Source organism: Aythya ferina, assembly GCF_964211825.1.
Source record: "Aythya ferina genome assembly, chromosome: 4".
Lineage (NCBI taxonomy): Eukaryota > Metazoa > Chordata > Aves > Anseriformes > Anatidae > Aythya > Aythya ferina.
In genome coordinates, this window is record NC_140300.1 from 61,123,467 (window position 1) to 61,143,100 (window position 19,634).

At 42.7% G+C, this 19,634-nt stretch overlaps 1 protein-coding gene across 8 annotated transcripts in view; it reads left to right on the top strand.

The window, feature by feature from the left end:
- Positions 1 to 62: 62 nt before the first annotated feature.
- The window catches only part of WRN (WRN RecQ like helicase), a 40,667-nt gene continuing 21,095 nt past the window's right edge, over positions 63 to 19,634 (top strand). For 3 of the 8 annotated variants that reach the window (XM_084519250.1, XM_084519255.1, XM_084519257.1), the window contains exons 1-17: positions 266 to 415; positions 529 to 635; positions 1,153 to 1,298; positions 3,568 to 3,716; positions 5,890 to 6,039; positions 8,018 to 8,090; positions 9,967 to 10,075; positions 10,653 to 11,070; positions 11,748 to 11,828; positions 12,619 to 12,766; positions 13,549 to 13,624; positions 14,195 to 14,262; positions 14,645 to 14,753; positions 16,420 to 16,488; positions 16,998 to 17,080; positions 17,975 to 18,081; positions 18,773 to 18,960. In XM_084519250.1, the coding sequence (XP_084375376.1) occupies positions 335 to 415; positions 529 to 635; positions 1,153 to 1,298; positions 3,568 to 3,716; positions 5,890 to 6,039; positions 8,018 to 8,090; positions 9,967 to 10,075; positions 10,653 to 11,070; positions 11,748 to 11,828; positions 12,619 to 12,766; positions 13,549 to 13,624; positions 14,195 to 14,262; positions 14,645 to 14,753; positions 16,420 to 16,488; positions 16,998 to 17,080; positions 17,975 to 18,081; positions 18,773 to 18,960 (2,162 nt within the window). In that variant the 5' untranslated portion in view covers positions 266 to 334. Of the gene's footprint in view, positions 111 to 177; positions 199 to 220; positions 232 to 265; positions 416 to 528; positions 636 to 1,152; positions 1,299 to 3,567; positions 3,717 to 5,889; positions 6,040 to 8,017; positions 8,091 to 9,966; positions 10,076 to 10,652; positions 11,071 to 11,747; positions 11,829 to 12,618; positions 12,767 to 13,548; positions 13,625 to 14,194; positions 14,263 to 14,644; positions 14,754 to 16,419; positions 16,489 to 16,997; positions 17,081 to 17,974; positions 18,082 to 18,772; positions 18,961 to 19,634 lie in introns of those variants that run through there. The other 5 variants (XM_084519254.1, XM_084519251.1, XM_084519252.1 and 2 more) reach the window with 5 other exon arrangements.

Here is a 19,634-nt window from a genome sequence, read left to right on the forward strand (position 1 = left end):
CGGCGGAGACACAGCGGTGGGCGCCGCCGGCCCGCCCGGCCGGCCCCCGGGACTACATTACCCACAGCGCCCCGCGCCCGCCGCCGCGCCGCGCATGCGCGTCACCTCGGGTAACCCCCGAATGGGCCGAGGGAGGGGGGACGCGGGGATGGGGGGTTCGTGATGTGTGAGGCGCGCGCCGCGGCGTGACGTCACTGGGTGAGCCGGCAGTGGCGGGTGGTGGGGCTGAGGGTGAGGGGTGGTGCTGCGCGCTGGTTCGGGCCGTGAGGGGTTTTTGTCTTTTTTTTTGTCCTTTTTTTTTTTTTTTAAGTGAAATGCGGGAGGAGTGAGCGCCATGGAGCCGCGGGGCGCCGCCGGGCGGGAGAAGTACCCGCAGTGGATGCGTGCGCCCAGCAGCCAGGCGGGCGGCGCGGAGGTAGGCGGTGCGGGGCGAGCAGCCGGGGCGGGGGGCAGCAAAACCCCGCAGCACGGGCACGCAGCGCCCTCACAGCGCCTCTGCCAAAACCTCTGTGCAATTCTGTCGTGCAGCAGCACAGGAGCCTCCTGGAGGACGGGCTGCCCTTCCTGGAGTTCTGCGGCTCCATCGTGTACAGCCACGAGGCCAGCGACTGCTCCCTGCTCTCGGAGGATATCAGGTGCCAGCTCGTCCCCCTGTTTCCTTGGGGTGCCCCTTTCCTCGCTGGGAAGGGAGCTGTGCTCCTCTGCCCGCTGCTCCTTGCTGGGTGCATGCTGCGGCCTGATAAAACAGCCGGCCTGTTGTACGCGTCCTCCTTATCAGCTGCGAGCACAAAGCTGTAATAAAACGAGTGAATTAAGTTAATTCATAATTGGGAGTGTAAATTTTGGGGGGGAGGAAGTAGTATTTTATCATGCAAATAAATATATTTCTGCCCCATTCTTATTTAGCATTGCTCATGTTACTGGGGGGGGGGGAAGAGCTCTGTACGGAACTTGCAGCGTAGCACCAGAAAGAAAGCAGCAGGAATTTCAACCCTCAATATTAAAATGGTTTTTGTGCCTTATGCATGTGAAAAGAAAAAAATGTGCTGGTTGTGATTCCCTTAATTGTCCTTATGTGAGGTGACTCAATCCTGATATTCCAAGTGCTGGTAGGAGAGCAGTTAAACGTGAGGAATGTTGGTGTCTTTTCAGGCAAACTTTATCATGTGGGGCTGCTGTTGGATTTGATATTGAATGGCCACCGTCATACACCAAAGGAAAGATGGCAAAAATAGCTGTCATACAGCTGTGTGTAACAGAGGAAAAATGCTACTTGTTCCACATCTCTTCCATGTCAGGTACTGTACTTCCTCTACTCCTGCCAGGGCATGACCTCTCTTCTGTTTCTTGTCTGCCAGGGCATGACCTCTCTTCTGTTTCTTGTCTGCCAGGGCATGACCTCTCTTCTGTTTCTTGTGATTTGGTCTGAACTTTAGCCTTGAGCTGCAGCCTATTTCACTCTGACAGTTGGAAAAAAAATCCATCCATCTTCTTCCCTGTGATGCTTACAATACAGGGGTTTATTTTATTCACTGAGCACTCCTCAGGTATTAAGGGGTCCTTAGGCCAAGGTTCGGGCGGTGTTCTAGCATGTGGCCCTGTGGCTTCTGAACAGGGTAAGAGAATTTTACCTAAGGATTATTATTATTTTTTGTTCTGGGAAAAAGTCTTAATACTGTTTTGAAAACTGCTCAGATAATGAGCTTTCTTCTTTTTGCTGCCAAAATAAACACCAAACCTAAATTTAGCTGGCTGTGTCTCTTCTTGATTTGACTCGAGTAACAAAATCCCTCAAAAACGATGGCCATCACACTTTCTTTCCTAATGTTGTGCATTTAGTTTTCAGGAAGAATACTGAATACATGTGTGATGCAGCTGTGCGGAGAGGGGGATGCATGTTCAACAGCATCTGAATTCATTGTGGATGTGAATAAAAGCTTCCAAATAAGAAAAATAAGAGGGGGGGGGGGAGGGGGAAGGAGGTTGCAATTTTATAACCTTTGGTTTGAATGCTGGGTTGAAACTATGCCTGTGAGATGCCTCTGATTTCCCTGGGGTGTGCATGCTGAGGTGTAATAGGGATAATTTAAATGTTGGTGTTCAGTCCTTTGTCATTTATAGCAAATGAGGTGGAAAATTTAATTGCCAGAGGCTATTCAATCCATGAGGCAGATATTTTCAACCTCACAAAGGTAAGATTTAAGAAAAAGAAGCCAGGGAAAGAAGAGACGTGAGGAGGAGCTGAAACACTTTTGGTTTTAGGGTGAAGCTGTGTGTTTGGATGTCAATCCCAGGCATGGTTGTATAGGTGCTACTGCTAACTATGAGCCTAACAGCAGAAGATGGTGTTTCTGCCTGAATTGTTTTCTAAAGCTTTTGTTCATGCCAAAGGGAGATGCACTTTGAACTGGGTAAGATGTCAGCACTCTGCCAAGAACCACAGCCAATTTTTGCTTATTCTGAATATTTGACTTTTTTTTTTTTAAAAAAAAAAAGAAGACTGCAGAATCATTGAGTTGGACAAGGCTTATTCTGTTGTTTTTGTTTTTGTTTAAAAAGAAACAAACTTTCTCCTGCGGGAAAACGAGAATGAAGAGTTGCTGGACTGTGTATAAACACATCCCGTAAAGGATGAAGTTTCAATATGTTTTGATCATGAAGGTTCTTGATAACTCTCCATTTTTTACCCTTTTTCCTTCCATGGAACATGTCCTACTTCTCACGTTGTAGCCTCTGGATAGTCTAGACCTAGACCGCTTAGGTTTATACAGTATTTTTTTTCTAGAAATGAGGTGGAGGAAATAGAGCAAAAGTCATCTACTGGGAAGTTGCCACCTTTTCAAGGTCTTCCTGATATTTTTAGGTAGGGGAAATCCCTCCTTCAGTAAGTCAGCTGCATATCTGGTGTGCCTGTGTTCAGGTCAGCTGGATTTTTCTCCTCTTCAGACGAATCTCCCCATGTTTTTTTGAGGTGAAGCATCTCTGTGTGTTTGCTCCTGTAGCAGACCAGGTAGTAGAGCTATGCGCCTTACTTGAGCCTGTGAAGTTGAAAATACCCTTTTATCCAGCGTTGCTGTGCAGTCAGCTTGGGCTGAATCAAAATATAATAAGTAAGCATGCACACAGATGCTAAGTAACTTCTTTCACTTACAAGACTGACCTGTCTGGGCTTGGTGGAGGATGTGGTTGGTTAATTCTATTTTCCAAGTGCTAGGAAATAAAATCCTGTGGAAAACAGTAAGATAGCACTGCATTTGGTGTGAAAAGCATCCAGTTCTAAGGATTGAAATATTTTTTTCCTCTGCTAAAGGAGTTGCCTTTTTGTTGTTATGTGGTTTTAGGATCAGTAAGACGAGTGGAATAAGGTTGTCTCTTTTTTTTTTTTTTTTTTTTTTCCTCTAATTTGTTTTCAGATACAGAATGAATTTGCCTAGCAAGTTTTTGAGCTTTTCCTCCAAAAGCACAGGTTTCTGCAGGTGGCCTCTGTGCTAGATTTTGTCATTTCCGTTAGACTATCTGGCATCTTCCAGTATCTAGTTTCTCATGTTTGGGCTTAATCTATTTTAGGTTTTCCCAAGGGACTCAAAAGACTGCTCGAAGATGAAACAATTAAAAAGGTTGGCGTAGGAATTGAGGGAGATCAATGGAAGCTGATGAGTGACTTTGAAATCAAGCTGAAGAGCTTTGTGGAGCTGGCTGACGTTGCTAATGAGAAAGTAAAGCTTAAAACCTTTTTGTTGTGGGAGGGAATCTTGTTAATGTGCTGTATGAGAGATTTCCTTGTCTTCGCAGGAGTTAAATTCTGATACAAGCCTGTTCTGTAGAGTAATGCGGAGAGGTGATGCAGCTTTAAAAAAATAAATAAATCACGTTTCCAGAGAACTCAGCCTGCAGATTTAAGTATTGTATTTCAGTAAGCCAGAATGTTCTTAGTATTTTTCCTCTCCCAGGTCTGTTCGCTGTTTGCATTTCAGAGGCACAGCTCATTAGATCCAGCTGCGGGTGCGTTTTTCTTACTTCTTAGTGACAGAGACCAGCAGGCTGTGTCAAACTGGGGGTGTGTTAGCGATGGCATATGTGTTCCAGCAGAGGCTGAATCCCTAGAACCGTGAAGGTCTGATGCCTGTTTGGAAGGAGGCTTCTGGAAGGAAGCCAGGTCTTCCATGAAGTCCTCCATCTGGAGGTGGAGCTCCAGAAGTATTTTCCTTTCTGTGTCTCAGAAGCTGGTGCTACCTCTGCTAACCTGGGGCCAGCTTCTGCTGTCTGACAACCCCCTGTTCAGAAGTAGCGTTGTGCCTGGCATATCTCGCATCATGCTGTAGCTAGGTGCTGCTTAGGTACCACCTGATGCAGGTAAATCTGCACTCGTGTTGGGGAAGAGGATGAAAAGTTCATTACCACCCAAATCATCCTGCCACTCTTCTTACTTTCATAGCCCTCAAAGTTTTTTTTGTCTTTTTTCTATCTACAGTGTTTTTCTTTGCCTGTGGTCTGCCTCTCCATGCCCTTCTATTTGCTTCTGTGTATTTTTTTGCACAGTAGGATAGCAGCCACAGTCACGGTTTCCTGGTGGAGCACAGATTTATGCCAAGGAATAGTCCTTCCACTACCTTTCTCTGATGCTGTGTATTCAAATCGTGGTGGAAGAGAGGGGCGTGTGATGTACCTTCAGCATTCAGGGCTGCGTTGCCTTGAGCTTTAGCTCCTTGTGGGCTGGAAGCTACGCAGAGTAACTTGTTTTGCTCAAGCGATAAAAGGAGCTGTTCCTTTTCAGATTTTGAGTTTCCAGAATTCATCCCCACACCTTATTCCCCACCCCCAGCACCCAGCCGTAGGATATTTTGTTATGAAGATAAGTGATGTGATCTTTAATAGCAGCTTTAAAGTCTTTTGCTGAAGAGAAAACAGTCCAAAAATAAATTTGAAAATGAAGCCAGAGAGAACAAAGAATAGCAGCTTATGTAATGGCACAGCACAAGGGGGAGAGGAGGGGGCACCTAAAATCAGCACTGGGTAGGCTTTTGATACCTGATTGAAGGGGGTGAACTGGTAATGCCACGCTGCTGCAGGCACTGCTAGGCTCTGCAGGCTGTGTGCAAGGACTCTCAGTTAGCATAGCACGAGGCTGTGCCTGCAAGCCCTGGCTCCTTGGAGTCAGAAGGAAAGCTTCCCGAGCTCCCAGAGCCCGGCGAGGCAATGGGATGTAGCAGCTGTGACTGACAGCTAACATTATGGAAGCAATTGGAGACAGCAGCGTGGCGGGCTGGTTTCTGGAGTCTTCCAGGAACTGCTTCACAGTGCAGTGAATAATGGCTAGTGTGGCATATCACTGCTCTTTGGCTCGCACTTGGTTTCTCAGGCTTGCAAAAGACGACAGAACAGTTACAAGCTGCCCCTGATACTCCCACGTTTCCATTAAATATATCCTGATCACTATTATTTTCAATAGCAAAATATTGTTGCCAAAATCCTGGGGGAGAGCGGGGCTGACAACTAAGTCTCTGGCTCTTGTCTCAGCCTGGTGACCGTTGTACAAGTTTCTCTTTTTTTTTTCTTTTTCTCCATAGTGTGACAGCACTGCCTCACAGTGCGTGGACTCACCCAGCCCTAATGCCTTCCCAGCTTGACAATGTAGGGATGTCCTACAGCAGTACAGGTTTAGGGGAGGAAAATAGGTGTTTCTAATGGCCAAATTATCTTTTAATATGATGACAGCAGAATTAGGCCTGAAGAACAATCGGTGCTTTGAGGAAGATAGTTTATTCTGCCTAATCCAGATCTCTGCTTCTAATGAAGTATTAAGTGCGCTTTGCTGTTTCTGCAAATGCGTTTTGACAAGTGCAGTTGCTTTCTCCTTTAAACGAGTTTATTTTATTTATTTTTTTCCAGCTGAAGTGTAAGGAGTTATGGAGCCTAAATGGGCTGGTAAAACACCTTTTTGGGAAGCAGCTTCTGAAAGATAAGACTGTCCGCTGCAGCAACTGGGAAAAGTTTCCACTCAATGAGGAGCAGAAACTGTATGCAGCCACAGATGCATACGTACGTACAAGAAAAGATCTATAAATACCTCTTCTAATGTGCTGTTTGGTTTTAGCACCTTTCTGCGACAGAACTTGGTCAGCATTGGAAGACTTCATGGTCCAGTGTGGATATGGGGTGTTTCGTGGTGGAAATACCGCCATGCTGTTTACTCTCCTATTCCTTGTCTGTATTAAATTGCTTTTTGAGCTGCAGCGTTCATGACAGATGGCACTGTCATGCCATCTATTTCTGCTGAAGGTGGTGCTGCTTGGGCCTGACTCAGCATCGAGACAGGCAACTGAGGTCACTCGAAGAGCATGCTGCATTGGATGTTTCATGCAGAAAATTGAATGTAGACAGGAAAAAGAAACCAAATTTCACAGCATCCTTGAACCTCCTGTGAGGTCTTCACTTTTTTTTTTTTTTTTTTTTTTTTAATGATGTTGCAAAATCTCCCTTTTCGTTGAAGCCTGTTGCTGAAGCAGTTCTGGAAGCTCTGCTGTGCTTTCAGCGTGCCGAGTACTATGGGCATCGAGAAGTATGCCAGAGGACTCTCTATCCATTTGGACTGGCTTCAAGCTGTCACCTGAGGAAAGTGAATTTTGATGGAGCAATCATGTTGATTTTATCTTTATCTGTGTGAAGTCTTTCAGAGTTACTGTCCCACGTGTGGCACAGCTGATGCATAATTCTTATGTGCAATAACCACTTATAGAAGTGAACCGTGGGTAATTTTTCCTGGGTTCCCTTGTTTGCACGTATTTGCTGTAGCTTGGTAGTGTTTTCAACTGATTTTTTTGTTGTTGTTGTTGTTGTTGGGGGCTTTTTAGTCATCTTTGCTGAGCTGCTTATTGAGCAAAATCCAGTTTTCTCAGCTCCTGCAGAATATGATACACGAGTTAAAGTTAATGAGCAGCTCTGAAGAAGTGTAATCTTCTCTAGTGGCTAATGCAACTTGGTTCTGCTGTATATCAATTATTGTAGCTCTGGAGAAGTCTGTTTTTGTTTTTTTTCACCATTTTGAAAGGAGAGAGCTTTTCCCTTGGTTCTGGATTCTGACTTAGCCATGTGCAACTGGGTGCTACCTGCTTCCTGGGAGAAAATTCTTCTTTTTGGTGGTGCTTGAATATTGCACTTAATCTCTTCACCCCTCAGGATTGTAGTTCTGTGACTAGGTCGGATAGAGGAAGGGAAGCAGGACAGCACTCCCTGTTTTCTGATTTAGAAACATTGCATATTTTCTAGTTAATAATTAAGTTTTCTAGTTAATTATTAAGCTGTGGAGTGTTTAGCTCCTGTGGAGGTGCAGAACCCAAAAAGGGGCTCTATTTTTGGTCCTCAGAGCTGCCTGGTGCGGCAGCTGTAACCAGCGTTTTCTAGGCAAAACCTCTTCCTTGCTGTGCTGCCTTCACCTGGCCTGCCTTTTGGAGCATCACAGGGAAACACGAGGGAGTAACTTGTTTCTTTCTTCTCTGAGATGCCTTGATTAACACGTGTAGCCTGATTAGCTCATTGCTGGCTTTAGGCTGCATTCTTCTGCTAGAACTTATTCACATCAAGGGAAATATAAAGCACGCAGAATCTTAGCAAATTCATATCTATTCTCTTGGAGCATTACATAAAATCTGAATGAGGTGGAGCAGATGGTGAGACTGGGAATGATGTACTTAGAGCTCTCTATCTGCAGCTAACTTTATAGGATAACTACACTGGGATCTAGTCACAAGTGTCCACTCTGATGCAGACCAAAGTCAGGACTCTGCCTTTTGTGAAACATTCTGTAAGCTGTAATGTGGTTGTGATTAACAAGGCAGTAAGGGAGACCATTGACTGTTGTATGACATGGCCTGAGAACTCAGAATTTACAATGCTTGCAATGAATTAATGCCATGGCTTGCCAACCAGTTCCTGGCAATTTTGTTTAGATAAAACGTGGTTTAAAATGCGGTTTCTCTGTGGAGTACTAAGTATTAATCTTTTTCCCTTTCCTTTGCAGGCCGGCTTCATCATTTATCAAAAACTGAAAAATATGAATAGCAACGACAGGAAATTATTTGGAGAAAGAAGAGGTAAATTACATGTTTCAGCATAAAGAATGTATTCCATTTCCCAATGGCTTTTTTTCATAGTATTTTAGTGTCACAATTTTCTGGCTTCTTGGAGGTTAGAGACAGCTTCCAGAGAGTGCAGATTGTAAAGGTTCTTCGGTGACCTGTGTTACCATACTCATACTATTCCACGCTGACGTGGGAGTGCAGCCTGGGTATGTCATTTGTTTCTGCAGCATGAGGAGATGCTAAGAATTCCTGCTGTCATTCCAGTTTGGTTTTGGAAACACTTCAGTGAGTTGCTGTCAATTCTGCTGACCCACAGAGGAAAATCTAATTTAAGAAGAAAAAAGACCACAAAATAAATACGTGTTATTAAGTAACACTTTTCTTGATGTATATAAATAGGGCCCTTTTTTTTTTTTTTTTTTCAGAACAACTCAGCTCTATTTACTTGATCAGAAAAGTGATTCTAAAATCTTGGTTTTCCTTCAGTTATGTGATTCATAAGGAAGACTGAATATTGCATATAGTTTATGGCATAAAAAGGGAAAAAATTGTTTCCTTATTGTACTGTCTGAGTTCTTGTCTCTCAAAGACAGCGGTACTGTTCCTTTTACGAGGTGCAATTTTTGGCTTCAGTTTAGTCAGCATGTCAGTGTTAGCTGCTTTAGTGGGACTGATATCTGAAACCTATGGGAAAAACTTTTCCATGAGGAAAGGGCCCAGGAGTGATGTTATACTAAACATCTGGATTCTTTTGTTACTGATATTGCAAGTCCTAAAATGCTCATGCAAAGGAAACAGCTATCTGTTCAACACAGATGCATCACTTTTGTGAAAACAAAAGCGAACAAAAGCCCACAGGTGAACAACAAGAACACCAAACAAATTTATTTGTGAGTCTCTGCTGATTTATGTGGGTAATGGTCTCTGACGCAATGTGACTGAGCTGCTCCCAGCTGCCTGATATTGAAGGCCTAGTTGGGAGAAAAGGGGAGACTCGTGCAGTCTGTGTGTGAAAAATAGTGGCCCATGACTAGAGGGGTGGTACTGAGTTAAAGTCTGTGCAAAAAAGTCGAGTTTCTTCATTTGAGAAGCTGTTAAGAGCTAGACTGTTATCTTATGTTAGCAGTCCTGAGGGTTGTCCACGCAGTCCAATTATTAAATTTCTGTCAGTAGGACAGTAGTTTCCAGCTGTGGAAAGGATGCATACTGAATAATTTGAACTGTGTCTTAAAAACACACCTAGTAGCCCTGTGCATTTCTGTGAACGCTGGCAGGCAGTAAGCAGAATGTGTCTGTGCATCCAGGGTTTGGCTGGGGGTGGAGAGAGGAGACTGAAGGTCTTCAACCAACCAACCAAAAACTCACCACAGTGAGTGATCTGTGGCTGATGGATGTGGTACGCTGAGTTACAGTTCCTTACAACTCCAACAGCCAAGAGGTTTCAGGTGAAAGTGCAGCTCAGGCGTGAGGGGTGTATCTCACATGCATACGCCGTGCTGTGGAAGTTGCAAAAGCGAAGAGTGCAAGCAGATGCAGGAAGCAGCTAGACAAAGTCGTGGAAGAAAGTTCAGACGGACTGATTCTTCCCCAGCATGCCCTCCAGCTTCCAGAAAGCAGCAGCCAAGTGGGATGGAGCCTGAACAGTGATCAATTTATACCAGTCCTGTTCTGTGTCCTCTTCGCATCAGCATGTGTAGCAGGCTGCTGGAAGGGGTGTGCTGCTGAAGCACGTGGAAGCTTTGACATGCCTCACTATACTACACTTTTAAGCACAGGAAACAACTGTCTTGTTAGCTTGTGGAAGTACAGATGAGTTTGTTTGAGTACCTGTGTGTGTAGCTGTTAAATCTGAGTGACTGTGGAGTAACTGTGCTGGTGCTTCCTGTAGGTAACGTGTCAGATGACGTGAAGGAGCACCTGGACTCACTAGCTGAAGAGATGGTGTACCTGGCTTCTCGGATCCCTGACTCATCTGGACAACCTGGAAGCTTGCAGAGGTCAGGCTTCTGTCACCCCGACAGCTGTTTTGGGCTTGTATGCTGATGTTCAGTACAACAAAATGTGTTGGCAGCTGTAGCTGTTACCTTTGCATCCTTTTTCAAGAAAAGAATGCAAAGCACAGTTCACTTGGTGGGAACATTTGCCTTTACATATAGACACAGCAGAGCACAGATGCTCCCTGATGTTTATTGCAATAGATTTGACATTGAACTTTGCTAATATGTTTATTTTCTTGCTGAAATGCACAGCAAGACATTTTTAATAGAAACTACAGCCTCTCACATGACTAATTATAAGTCTGAAGCCTTACTGCATGGCGATACTACAAACACTATGCGTAGAGAATTTTGTAGGCTTTCTTCTGTGTAAAGAAATTGGATCTTTCCTCTGAAAGTTGGATACCAGTTGCAGTTGTACGATGAGCTTTTGTAAGTGAAATTTTGGACATAATTTACCTGGAGAAACAATACTTTGGAATCTTCAGTTTTATTTGGTGGCTAGCATGTATTTTACCTCTTACCGTTTACCATTATCTTTACAATTTTGGTTTAATTTTCTTGTTTTAACTTCCAGGGCTGCGGAAATACTAGCTGACATTTCAGAGAACGTAAAAGCCTTACGAAGCACTCTGCTTGCTGCTTCATGTTCCCCTTCTTTACTGGAGAGGAACTGTGGTGAAGCTCCAACAAAACTTGAAGTGGAATCAGCAAGCGTTGAAGCACAAAAAGTTGAAATGCTTGAACTTGCTAAAAAACTTGAAGGTGACATCAACATCTGCTCTGATGCTACGCTAGCTGGCCTCTGGGAGGGAGATATTGATGAAGGAGAAGCAGAGAGAGGTAACGCTGCTGTGGGAGACGGGGAGGAAGCAGCTGGCTCTATGGACAGAGCAGACAGAAATGACTTCATGTCGCTGGACATTACTGAGCAAGAACTTCAGATGTTGGAACATCAGGCTGCAGAAGAGTATCTCAACAAAGCCATGCCTGAGGTAATGAGAGAGGACCTTGTTAATCATGGATGCTCACCAGAGGAAGTGATCTCACTCTTCCTTTCCCACAAGACTTAAAAGTTCTTGCTGAGATGAGAGAAGATTAAAGTGGGCTAGTGGAAAGAAAATGTTTGTGGAGGTAGTCAAGCACCGAGCTACCCTTTAGGCATGCAGTTGGGAGGATTAGTGCTGAATGCAGGAACTCTAGATGTTCTGATTAGCTTTCCTCTTGCTGGTGCCAGTAAAATATGATATGAAGTTCCTGCTGAGTGGGGACAGATTCTTCACTTCAACATCCCCACCTTGGTCATAAATAAAAAGCAGATCTTTAAGGGCTCTCTGAATGGCAGTCTTTCTAGTGACTGCTTAATGTGGATTGATGCCTCTTAATCTGATTACAATTTCGATATGTTCCAAGTGTTCCCCACATCTGGTGATACTTCTGTTGCTGTTGTCTCTTACTACAGGGCCTTGTAGTGTTCTAACACTTTTTTTCCAGACGTGCTTTATATAGACTGGGCTTCACAGCTAAAGATCAAGCTTATTTATTTTGTTAGTAAGAAGTAACAGCATACAGAGGAAGCTTGTAGTGTGTACAGAAGGTTGAGAAGATGTAGGTAAAAATAGCAATAACTTCGCTGATAGGAAAAAAAAAAATCCACGTGTTTTCTTCTTAGGAGGAATGTGCCACAGATAACAAACATAATATTTCCTGTGTCATTGAAAGCGATGAAGAACTGGAAATGGAGATGCTTAAGGTGAGTGCCTCAGCGTTTTGGATTTTCCTTTCTTTTGTAATGATGATACTGTGTCAGGTCATGGTGGAACATAACATCAGTGTGGTGAGGGAATGAAGCAAATAGATACTGCTCAAAAAATTTGGGCAGAAGAATGTGTGGAAACCTGAAGAATTCAGTTTACCAGTGTAGGATCTCAGTATCCCATATATCCTGCTACAGCTTTGCTGTACCAGCTTCAATTTGACCCAACTGTTTCCCACACCTTTGTAGATCATCATTCATCACCTGTTTTGCTGTTGTGTTCAAACCCTCGTCTAAGAGTGATCTGAGAGAGTGGTTTGTGCTCTATAGATACTGCTAATCTGGGTAGTCAGACAGGCTGCTTCATCTCTGTATGTTTTGCAGGCCTCTTAAGTGTTTTACTTGTGTAATGTTGTTGGTTTTTTTTTTGTTTTTTTTTTCTGAGATGGTGATTTAGGTATTTTGTCTCTTTCCACTGTTTCTTGTCCGCATCCCAAAGAGTTCATGTATTTCAAGTGAATTGATGAATTTCATTAGAGCAGTCACAGGTGTTCATGAACTTAACACACATGCTAAGTAAGAAGAAAGATTCAAAGATATGGGGACAAAAATCATGAATTTCCTTGTAGGGAAGGACTGAGTCTCTTTTAGATGGGTCTGTGCTGCATGTCCATCTTCTGTGCTGTAATTAGATTACAGTTCATGTGCCCCAATGTCTTATTACCTCAGGCACGCGTTGTGTCTTCCCTTTTGTGTACTGAATTAACTTATTCTTCCGAACTCTCAGTCTTTAGAAGATGTAGACAAATCTAAAGGGATTTTGACTGAAAATGAATCCAGCAGAGCCAGGAAAACTCCAGATGACCCAGAATTGAATGTTGCACCAGATGGAGATGAAGATGAAGGCATTGAAGAAGAGGAGGAGGAATGTTGGGGTATGTTTTAAATCACGGTGCGGGATTGAAGGGAGGAAAGAAAAAAAATCACTAGAGTCAGGTGTGTAATATTTTGTGCTTGATTTCTTGAAACAGAAAGTAAAAGCTGACCTGGATTATTAAAGGAATACTTGATGATGTTTCAAGATGAAAACTTAAAGGCATCCTTGTCGAAGCATAGATTTGTGCCGTGATCTGTAGGCTGTCTCTTCATCTCTCTAAACAATTGCCTGACAGACTGTTACAGGGGATGTGTGCCTGCCCAGCAAACAATTATGAGGTGGAAGAGTAATGCCTTCTACTGCTGAATATTAACCATAAATTCCAATGGACATTTTGAACATGTTTCTTCTCTGTTTGCTGTAAGATTAGGTTCTTCCCCATCTGACATCTTCAGACCATGACTTTGTTAGCAAATTTCAGCATCAGGTATTAAATAGCATGACTTCAGTGAGGTCTTAAAAGGGATGCCTAATAAAACATCTCTGTTACATCTTCGGAACACATTCCGAGTAATGTAGCTATGCCTTACAGTGTCTATTGCTTTATTATCTCATTAATAAAGCCGTATGCTCTCCTTCATGCCGGGTCTCTGAGCAATCTGTCTGTTTCTCTTTCAATCCTCTATTTTAGCCTGTAAATATCTTCAAACTTGCTATCTCTTTCTACTGGAATTTTCCAAATCTTAGGCCCTGGGCTCACTAACTGTGACTGTCTGTCAAGATAAAGTTTTGTCTCTTTAAAAGACGATCACATACAAGTCTTTGTTTCTCTCACTAAAGATCCGTTGCTGCCCGTACCTAGTGAAATCCAGGTCACATGTCTGAAGACTTATTTTGGGCATTCTTCTTTTAAACCGTAAGTATGTTTTCAATTTGCTTTCTTTCCTCTCTTTCAATTCAGAATAGCTTTTATTACTAATTTAAGAACCATTATCAAACTTGGACCTGTGCAAAATTCCTAGGAAAAGCAGTGTTTGCCACAGTGAAATATCAAACCAAGCTCATGGAATGTTAACTGCAGCACTGTACTTTCACAATAGGGGATGAGTTTCTTGACTATGCTGTTGGCAAACCTCTAGTGATCAAATGTTTTTGTACCAGGTCTAGCTCAGGTATTTCAAAGAACAAACACTGTAAGCTTGCACAGATGTTGTTCTCTGTATGATAAACATACTAAGGAAGTTTATCTTTGTGCGGTTCTAGTTAAGGAGGGATGGGTTTCTGTCTGTCTCTAATGCTGATTGTCCAAATCTTATTAGAGATCCCCATTGTAACACTGGTGGAACCACCTGCAGTAGAATAAACACTGGTTGCAGCATGCAAAGAGGAAACTATCAGGCAGCTAAAAGGGTTTCTTCAACACAATTTACATGTAATGTAATGTGTGGTGGCAAAAGTAAAATATTCTTCTTCCATTAATTCAAAGGGTCCAGTGGAAAGTGATCAGTTCTGTTTTAGAAGACAAAAGAGATAATCTTGTTGTAATGGCAACTGGTAAGTTACTTCTGTGTCCTAAAAAGCAGTGAGAAATCTTTTTCTTTTAGGGGAGAATAGGACATTGGAACTTGGGGACTGTCCATGTGGCTCTTAGGAGCAGAGTGCCCAGGACTTGTGTGAGACTGCAAACCTTGGCCAGCTATGCTGGCTGCTTGTAGTTGTCTATTTTTTTTCCCCGCTGGCCTTGAAGTAGAGAGGGACATTGAATGGATGCCAATAATATATATCTTGCATCTTTGTTTGTCTGCTAGGGGGACAAACATCAGCTTCATTTTTAGGGCTCAGGAAGGCGTTAGAGTTGTTTTATACTTTCTATACTGCTATAAAACATAGCTATGCGTTGTTTCACTTCTGCCTGTGTTTTTCTTTTTTCTTCAAGGATATGGGAAAAGTTTGTGCTACCAGTTCCCTCCTGTTTACACTGGATGTACTGGAATCGTCATCTGTCCTCTTATTTCCTTGATGGAAGACCAGGTACTGCAGCTGACGTAAGTAATTGCTGTATTTTCTGTGGAAACCCGTGGATTCTGCTCGTGGCATTTCTCAGTGTTTAAGGCTGCAGCTTTGTACAGCAAGCTGTTTGCGTTTCAGCTGTAAAACGTACGTTTCTCCAGGAATGCATGTAAACTAAATTAATTCAGGGATCTAAAGATCACTGGATTTGGTGACTACAGGATTTGGAGGCTGAATTTGCAAAGGACCTGTGCTGGTGGGTGGTTTCTGAAGGTAGATCCTTCTCAATTATTTCTGTATTCAGAGGCTCTGTTTATGCAGAACAAATGAATGGAGGAACTTCACGTATTGTCTGAGCCCATGAGAGCTCTGTCAGAATTTCACAGGGCTTCCTTTGGGTCCAAACAGTAAGAGCTGAACAATACAGAGCTGGAAGATGAAGGCCATTCAGATCAAGGTTATGACATAGATTTCTAAGATGGATGGTGAGATAGGTCTAACACCTGTTGTCTTCACTTTTAAATCCTGCCACAGACCTTTTAAGTAGGCAACACTGAGTCACTCTTACATGAACAGTTATAGGTGTGGGCAAAATCTTTGATTTTAATACCTGCTTTTTATACTTATTTGCTGTTATAACAGCTATTCACTGTTGATACCTTTATTTTAGCTACTGCCTGGGAGAGTCTGTTGGAATCACGCTGAGTTATCTAGTTCATTCCTGCCTTGTCACGCTTAGAAAGGGCATGTCTTTTGTGACAGAGGGGATATGAAGATTTTGAAGAAAGGAACATCAATTACGTGTGGTATTTTCTGCGGCAAATTCTGGCTTTGTGCAAATGAATAGCTGGAGAGCCTCAGCTGGTTGTATAGCCAGCTTCTGGCCCAAGTATTAATCAGCAGGGTGTCTATATGTATTCAGCCACTTCTTTGGCTTTTGTACTGTTTTCCTGAGTGTAAAGCGTTTATTCACTACCTTCTCAGTAGGTCATTGATTTTTTGAAGGCTGAAGAGAGTGAATTTCTGCAGCCTAATGCAATTCAGTGATTTGGCTGTCAGTCTGGGTGCAGTTCTACCAGGGAATGAAGAATGAGAGGGGGGAAAAAAGCTATCAAAACATACTTCTGTATTAAAATGCAGCACATCACCAAGTTAAGGAGATGGGTTGCATTGTCCTGGAAGAGCTCAAATATAAATTAGCTGAGTTAGTAAGCATCATTATTGTAATAAACACTAAAAAGCAGCCACCTGATTGAAAACTAGCAGATGTAGCACCAGTAGCCTAGAAGAAATCATAGGGTGGGGCAAAAAATTAGCAGCTAGCAAGCTTTTATCTAAGTCTGATGAACTGCATAAGGTAATGAGAAAATGTACCTGCTATATTTTGTTCTTTTGGATGCTTTATTAGGGAACTTAACTCATGTGAAAGCAAATGATTTTAATCTGATTGCACTTGTGAAGTCTGTGTCTAGAGGGGACAACTGGACAGGGAATGGACAAGGATGTGGGTGTCAGGAATAGTGGCTGTAGTGACTGATTGCTACTGTCTTCTGAAAGGCTTTTCCCATAAAGGGCCTTGGAAGAAAGTAGTCTCTGACCCCACAGCTTGAGCTTCCTTTACCAAGCGCTGGCATAGGCTGAAAACTGAGGTGGGAAGTGTTCATGAGTAAATTGATATGTGACTGTGCTTTTTTGCTGCAGCATGTCAGGGATTCCAGCATGCTTGCTTGGTTCGGCTCAGTCGAAAAACGTCAGAGATGGCATCAAAGCGTAAGTCCTGTTTGTGCTGTTTGGGACTGCAGGCCCTAATGCATCTGTATTTGAGAGAGGTGAATTTGTCATCTTACAAACTCTCAGTCCTGGCTCAGGCCTTGAACCTGCAGTCAGTAATAGTGCATGCGTTTACCCACAATGAGCATTTGGGAGGCATAGAGCCACCCTCCTGTGCCCTCTGCCTGGGGAGGGGGGTTATTGATTCAGCTTTGTGCTGTGGTTTGTCCAGGAATCACAGGTCTTAAACCTGTATTTGTTGCAGAGTCAACACAGCAGCCCTTTCCAGCCCTAAAGGCTGGTAAATCTCTCTCCTGTCGCACTGTTTACTGCTTTGTTTTCCTACTGATCTGGAATGCTTTACACTATCTTCATTTCCTTCCTTCTGTTGCCCACTCAGAAGTCTGTCCGTGTTCTCATTTACATCTAGATAGCCACGATTTCATTTTGGTTGGTTGGGTTGTCTGGGGGTTCTCCTTCTGTGACAGAGTATTTTCTTGGTGTTGCAGGGGTCAATACAGAGTCATATACATGACACCCGAGTTCTGCTCAGGGAATTTAGACCTACTTCAGGATCTTGACCAAACTATTGGTAAGTTGGGGGTAAGGTTGAGGGGGCAGGCCTTCATTTCATGATTAACTTTTTTAATGGTGTGACAACTTTATGCCTGTTTCTTGCCACTAGCGAGCTTGGAGGCTAGTGTATTGGCTGCCAAAAGACAGTGTCAGAAGATCCTTTATAATATCTTAATTTGTCAGATTTTCTCAATACGACAATAAAATTCTATTTTGAAACACTATATTGCATCTTGGTAAGCTTTCTCGAACAGAATATTGCAGCTCGTGCATCATCATAACAGTGTAAATCCTAGGTACATAACAGGAAAAAAAAGAAATCTTTGTTTAAGGAACTGAGTTTGTAGAGCTGCAGACAAGTAATACTGTTTAGGAAGATGGTGAACAATCTGAATGTCTGGAGTCCTGGGAAGCTTACGCTTGGCCTCTCTGACACCAGGGCACTTCGAACATGTCAATTAGAATGCTGTATTTGGACTCAGGTAAAGGAGTTTTTTGATTTAGAAATGGCAAGGATATTTTCTAGGCACATCTTTGACACTTCTCATCTTGTATTTTTCTGAACTTAGATTTGTTTCCTCAGTACAGTCCTGAGATTCTCAGGTTTTGTTTTACAACCCAGGAAACTGGTAATGTCTGTAAACAGTATTTTTGACAAGTAGTAAGGCAGTTTGGAAAGGGGGGGGGAAAAAGGGCATAACCATCAGTAATAGTTTACAAATTTGACCCTTTGTAGGTGATGTGTTGGAGATTTGAAGCTTGGATAAGGAAGGAGAAGTGTATGGGGGGGGGGTGGGAGGATCTATTAGAGCTGTTTCATCTAATTTGTACCAAAAAAAAGCCTATATAAAAATGGTGGTTTATTTGCCATGTAAGTATTGCATCCATGCTGTGGTTCTGTCCCCACCAGGTATTGCCCTTATAGCTGTTGATGAAGCTCACTGCATTTCTGAATGGGGCCACGACTTCAGAAATTCCTTCAGAACCTTAGGCTCACTAAAGAAGACTCTGCCAATGGTAAGGTTTTCAGAGGTGTTTGATTTCCAATGTAAGAGGATACAACTTAATTTCACACAATAGCTTGACATTTTATCACTTTATGTTACTCTTTGGGAGCGCTTACCGTGCTGTTTTTGGGAGCTTGTGCAAGTCCTTGCTAGTGAGTGAACTTCATTGTGGTTTTGATCTTTTTTCCAAATCTTTAAATAGAGGATATTCTGAACCTGGACTGCCAAAACTTCTGAAAAATAATTACTTTTGTTGGATCCCTGTGTGCTGAAAGGTGTTGATCCTAAGCTCCTGGTTTACTTGCAAGGACAAACAGTTAAAACTTCCAAATGCGTTCCAAAAGCATTTATTGGATAAACTTCAAAACTTAGACCTGAACTTCAGATCCTATTCTTGAAAATTTTCCCTATGTGTTCCCTAACCTTAGCCAATCACATCAGAAAATTGCTGCAGACTCACAGAGATGCAACTAAAGATAGGAATTAAGAAGATTCTGTACATTAAATGTTCTGTCAATGTCTACCCTCCTTAACAGTGCAGACCAGAGCTCCAGGAGGCAAAATATTAACTGTTTTCCAAATAGCTGAGCTGATCCAGTGAGCATAATCAGATTAAAGTGCCTGTTTACATGCTAATCAGTTTTGACTTGTGATCTTAAATCACTGAGAGGTATTGGACTTTTGCTGTCTTTTTATTTCAGGTTCCCATTGTTGCTTTAACCGCCACTGCAAGTCCCTCGATTAGAGAGGACATAGTGAATTGCCTGAATCTGAAGAATCCCCTGGTCACATGTACAAGCTTTGACAGACCGAACCTGTACTTAGAAGTTGGACGACAGAGTGGAAATGTGATTAGGGATTTGAAGCAATTCCTTACTAGGAAAGGAAGGTAAGAATTTAAGCCTGTTTTGTGTTGTTCTGTCAGATATTAAAGTATTAAATACCAAGGTATCAGTAGGGTGTACTAAAAACTGTCACCAGTCTTCAAATGATCTGGTGAAGAGGTGCCTGGACTCTCTCCCTAGTCATTCATCATGTTCTCCCCCCTGCCCTTTATCTTCCTTCCCTAGTTTAAAAAAGGTTTTGAGGCAAAGAATTGTGGTATCCCACTGTTTGCATGTTGTTCACTGTAGGGTTTTCAGGATTGTTTTGTGCTCAGGAGACCTGCCAGCACTCCAGCGATTTGACTGAGAGTGATGTATTAGCTGGTGGGTTCCTTCCTAAACGATAGCGTGGGTTGATAACTAATCTAAAATATTTTTTTTGTGGTATTTTTTTCTGAGAAGGCTGATCTAGCAGTCCTTTTCTGTTAGCAGACCCACCAGTATACCCACAAGAGTGGGTTTCCTGCCACTTTCATCTCCTTGTCACAAGCTACAGTGTGTGACTCTACAGCAATATAAATAAATCTCATAGCTCATTTGTATGCTATTATATAAACGTAGACCTTTTAAGTGTCATCTGTAAAAGTTTGTTTCCAGATGACTTTCAGGGAACTGGGAGGCCTTATGCTGCTACTTCTCCAGCATGGACCAAAATAATCTGTGTTTTGCAAGACACAAG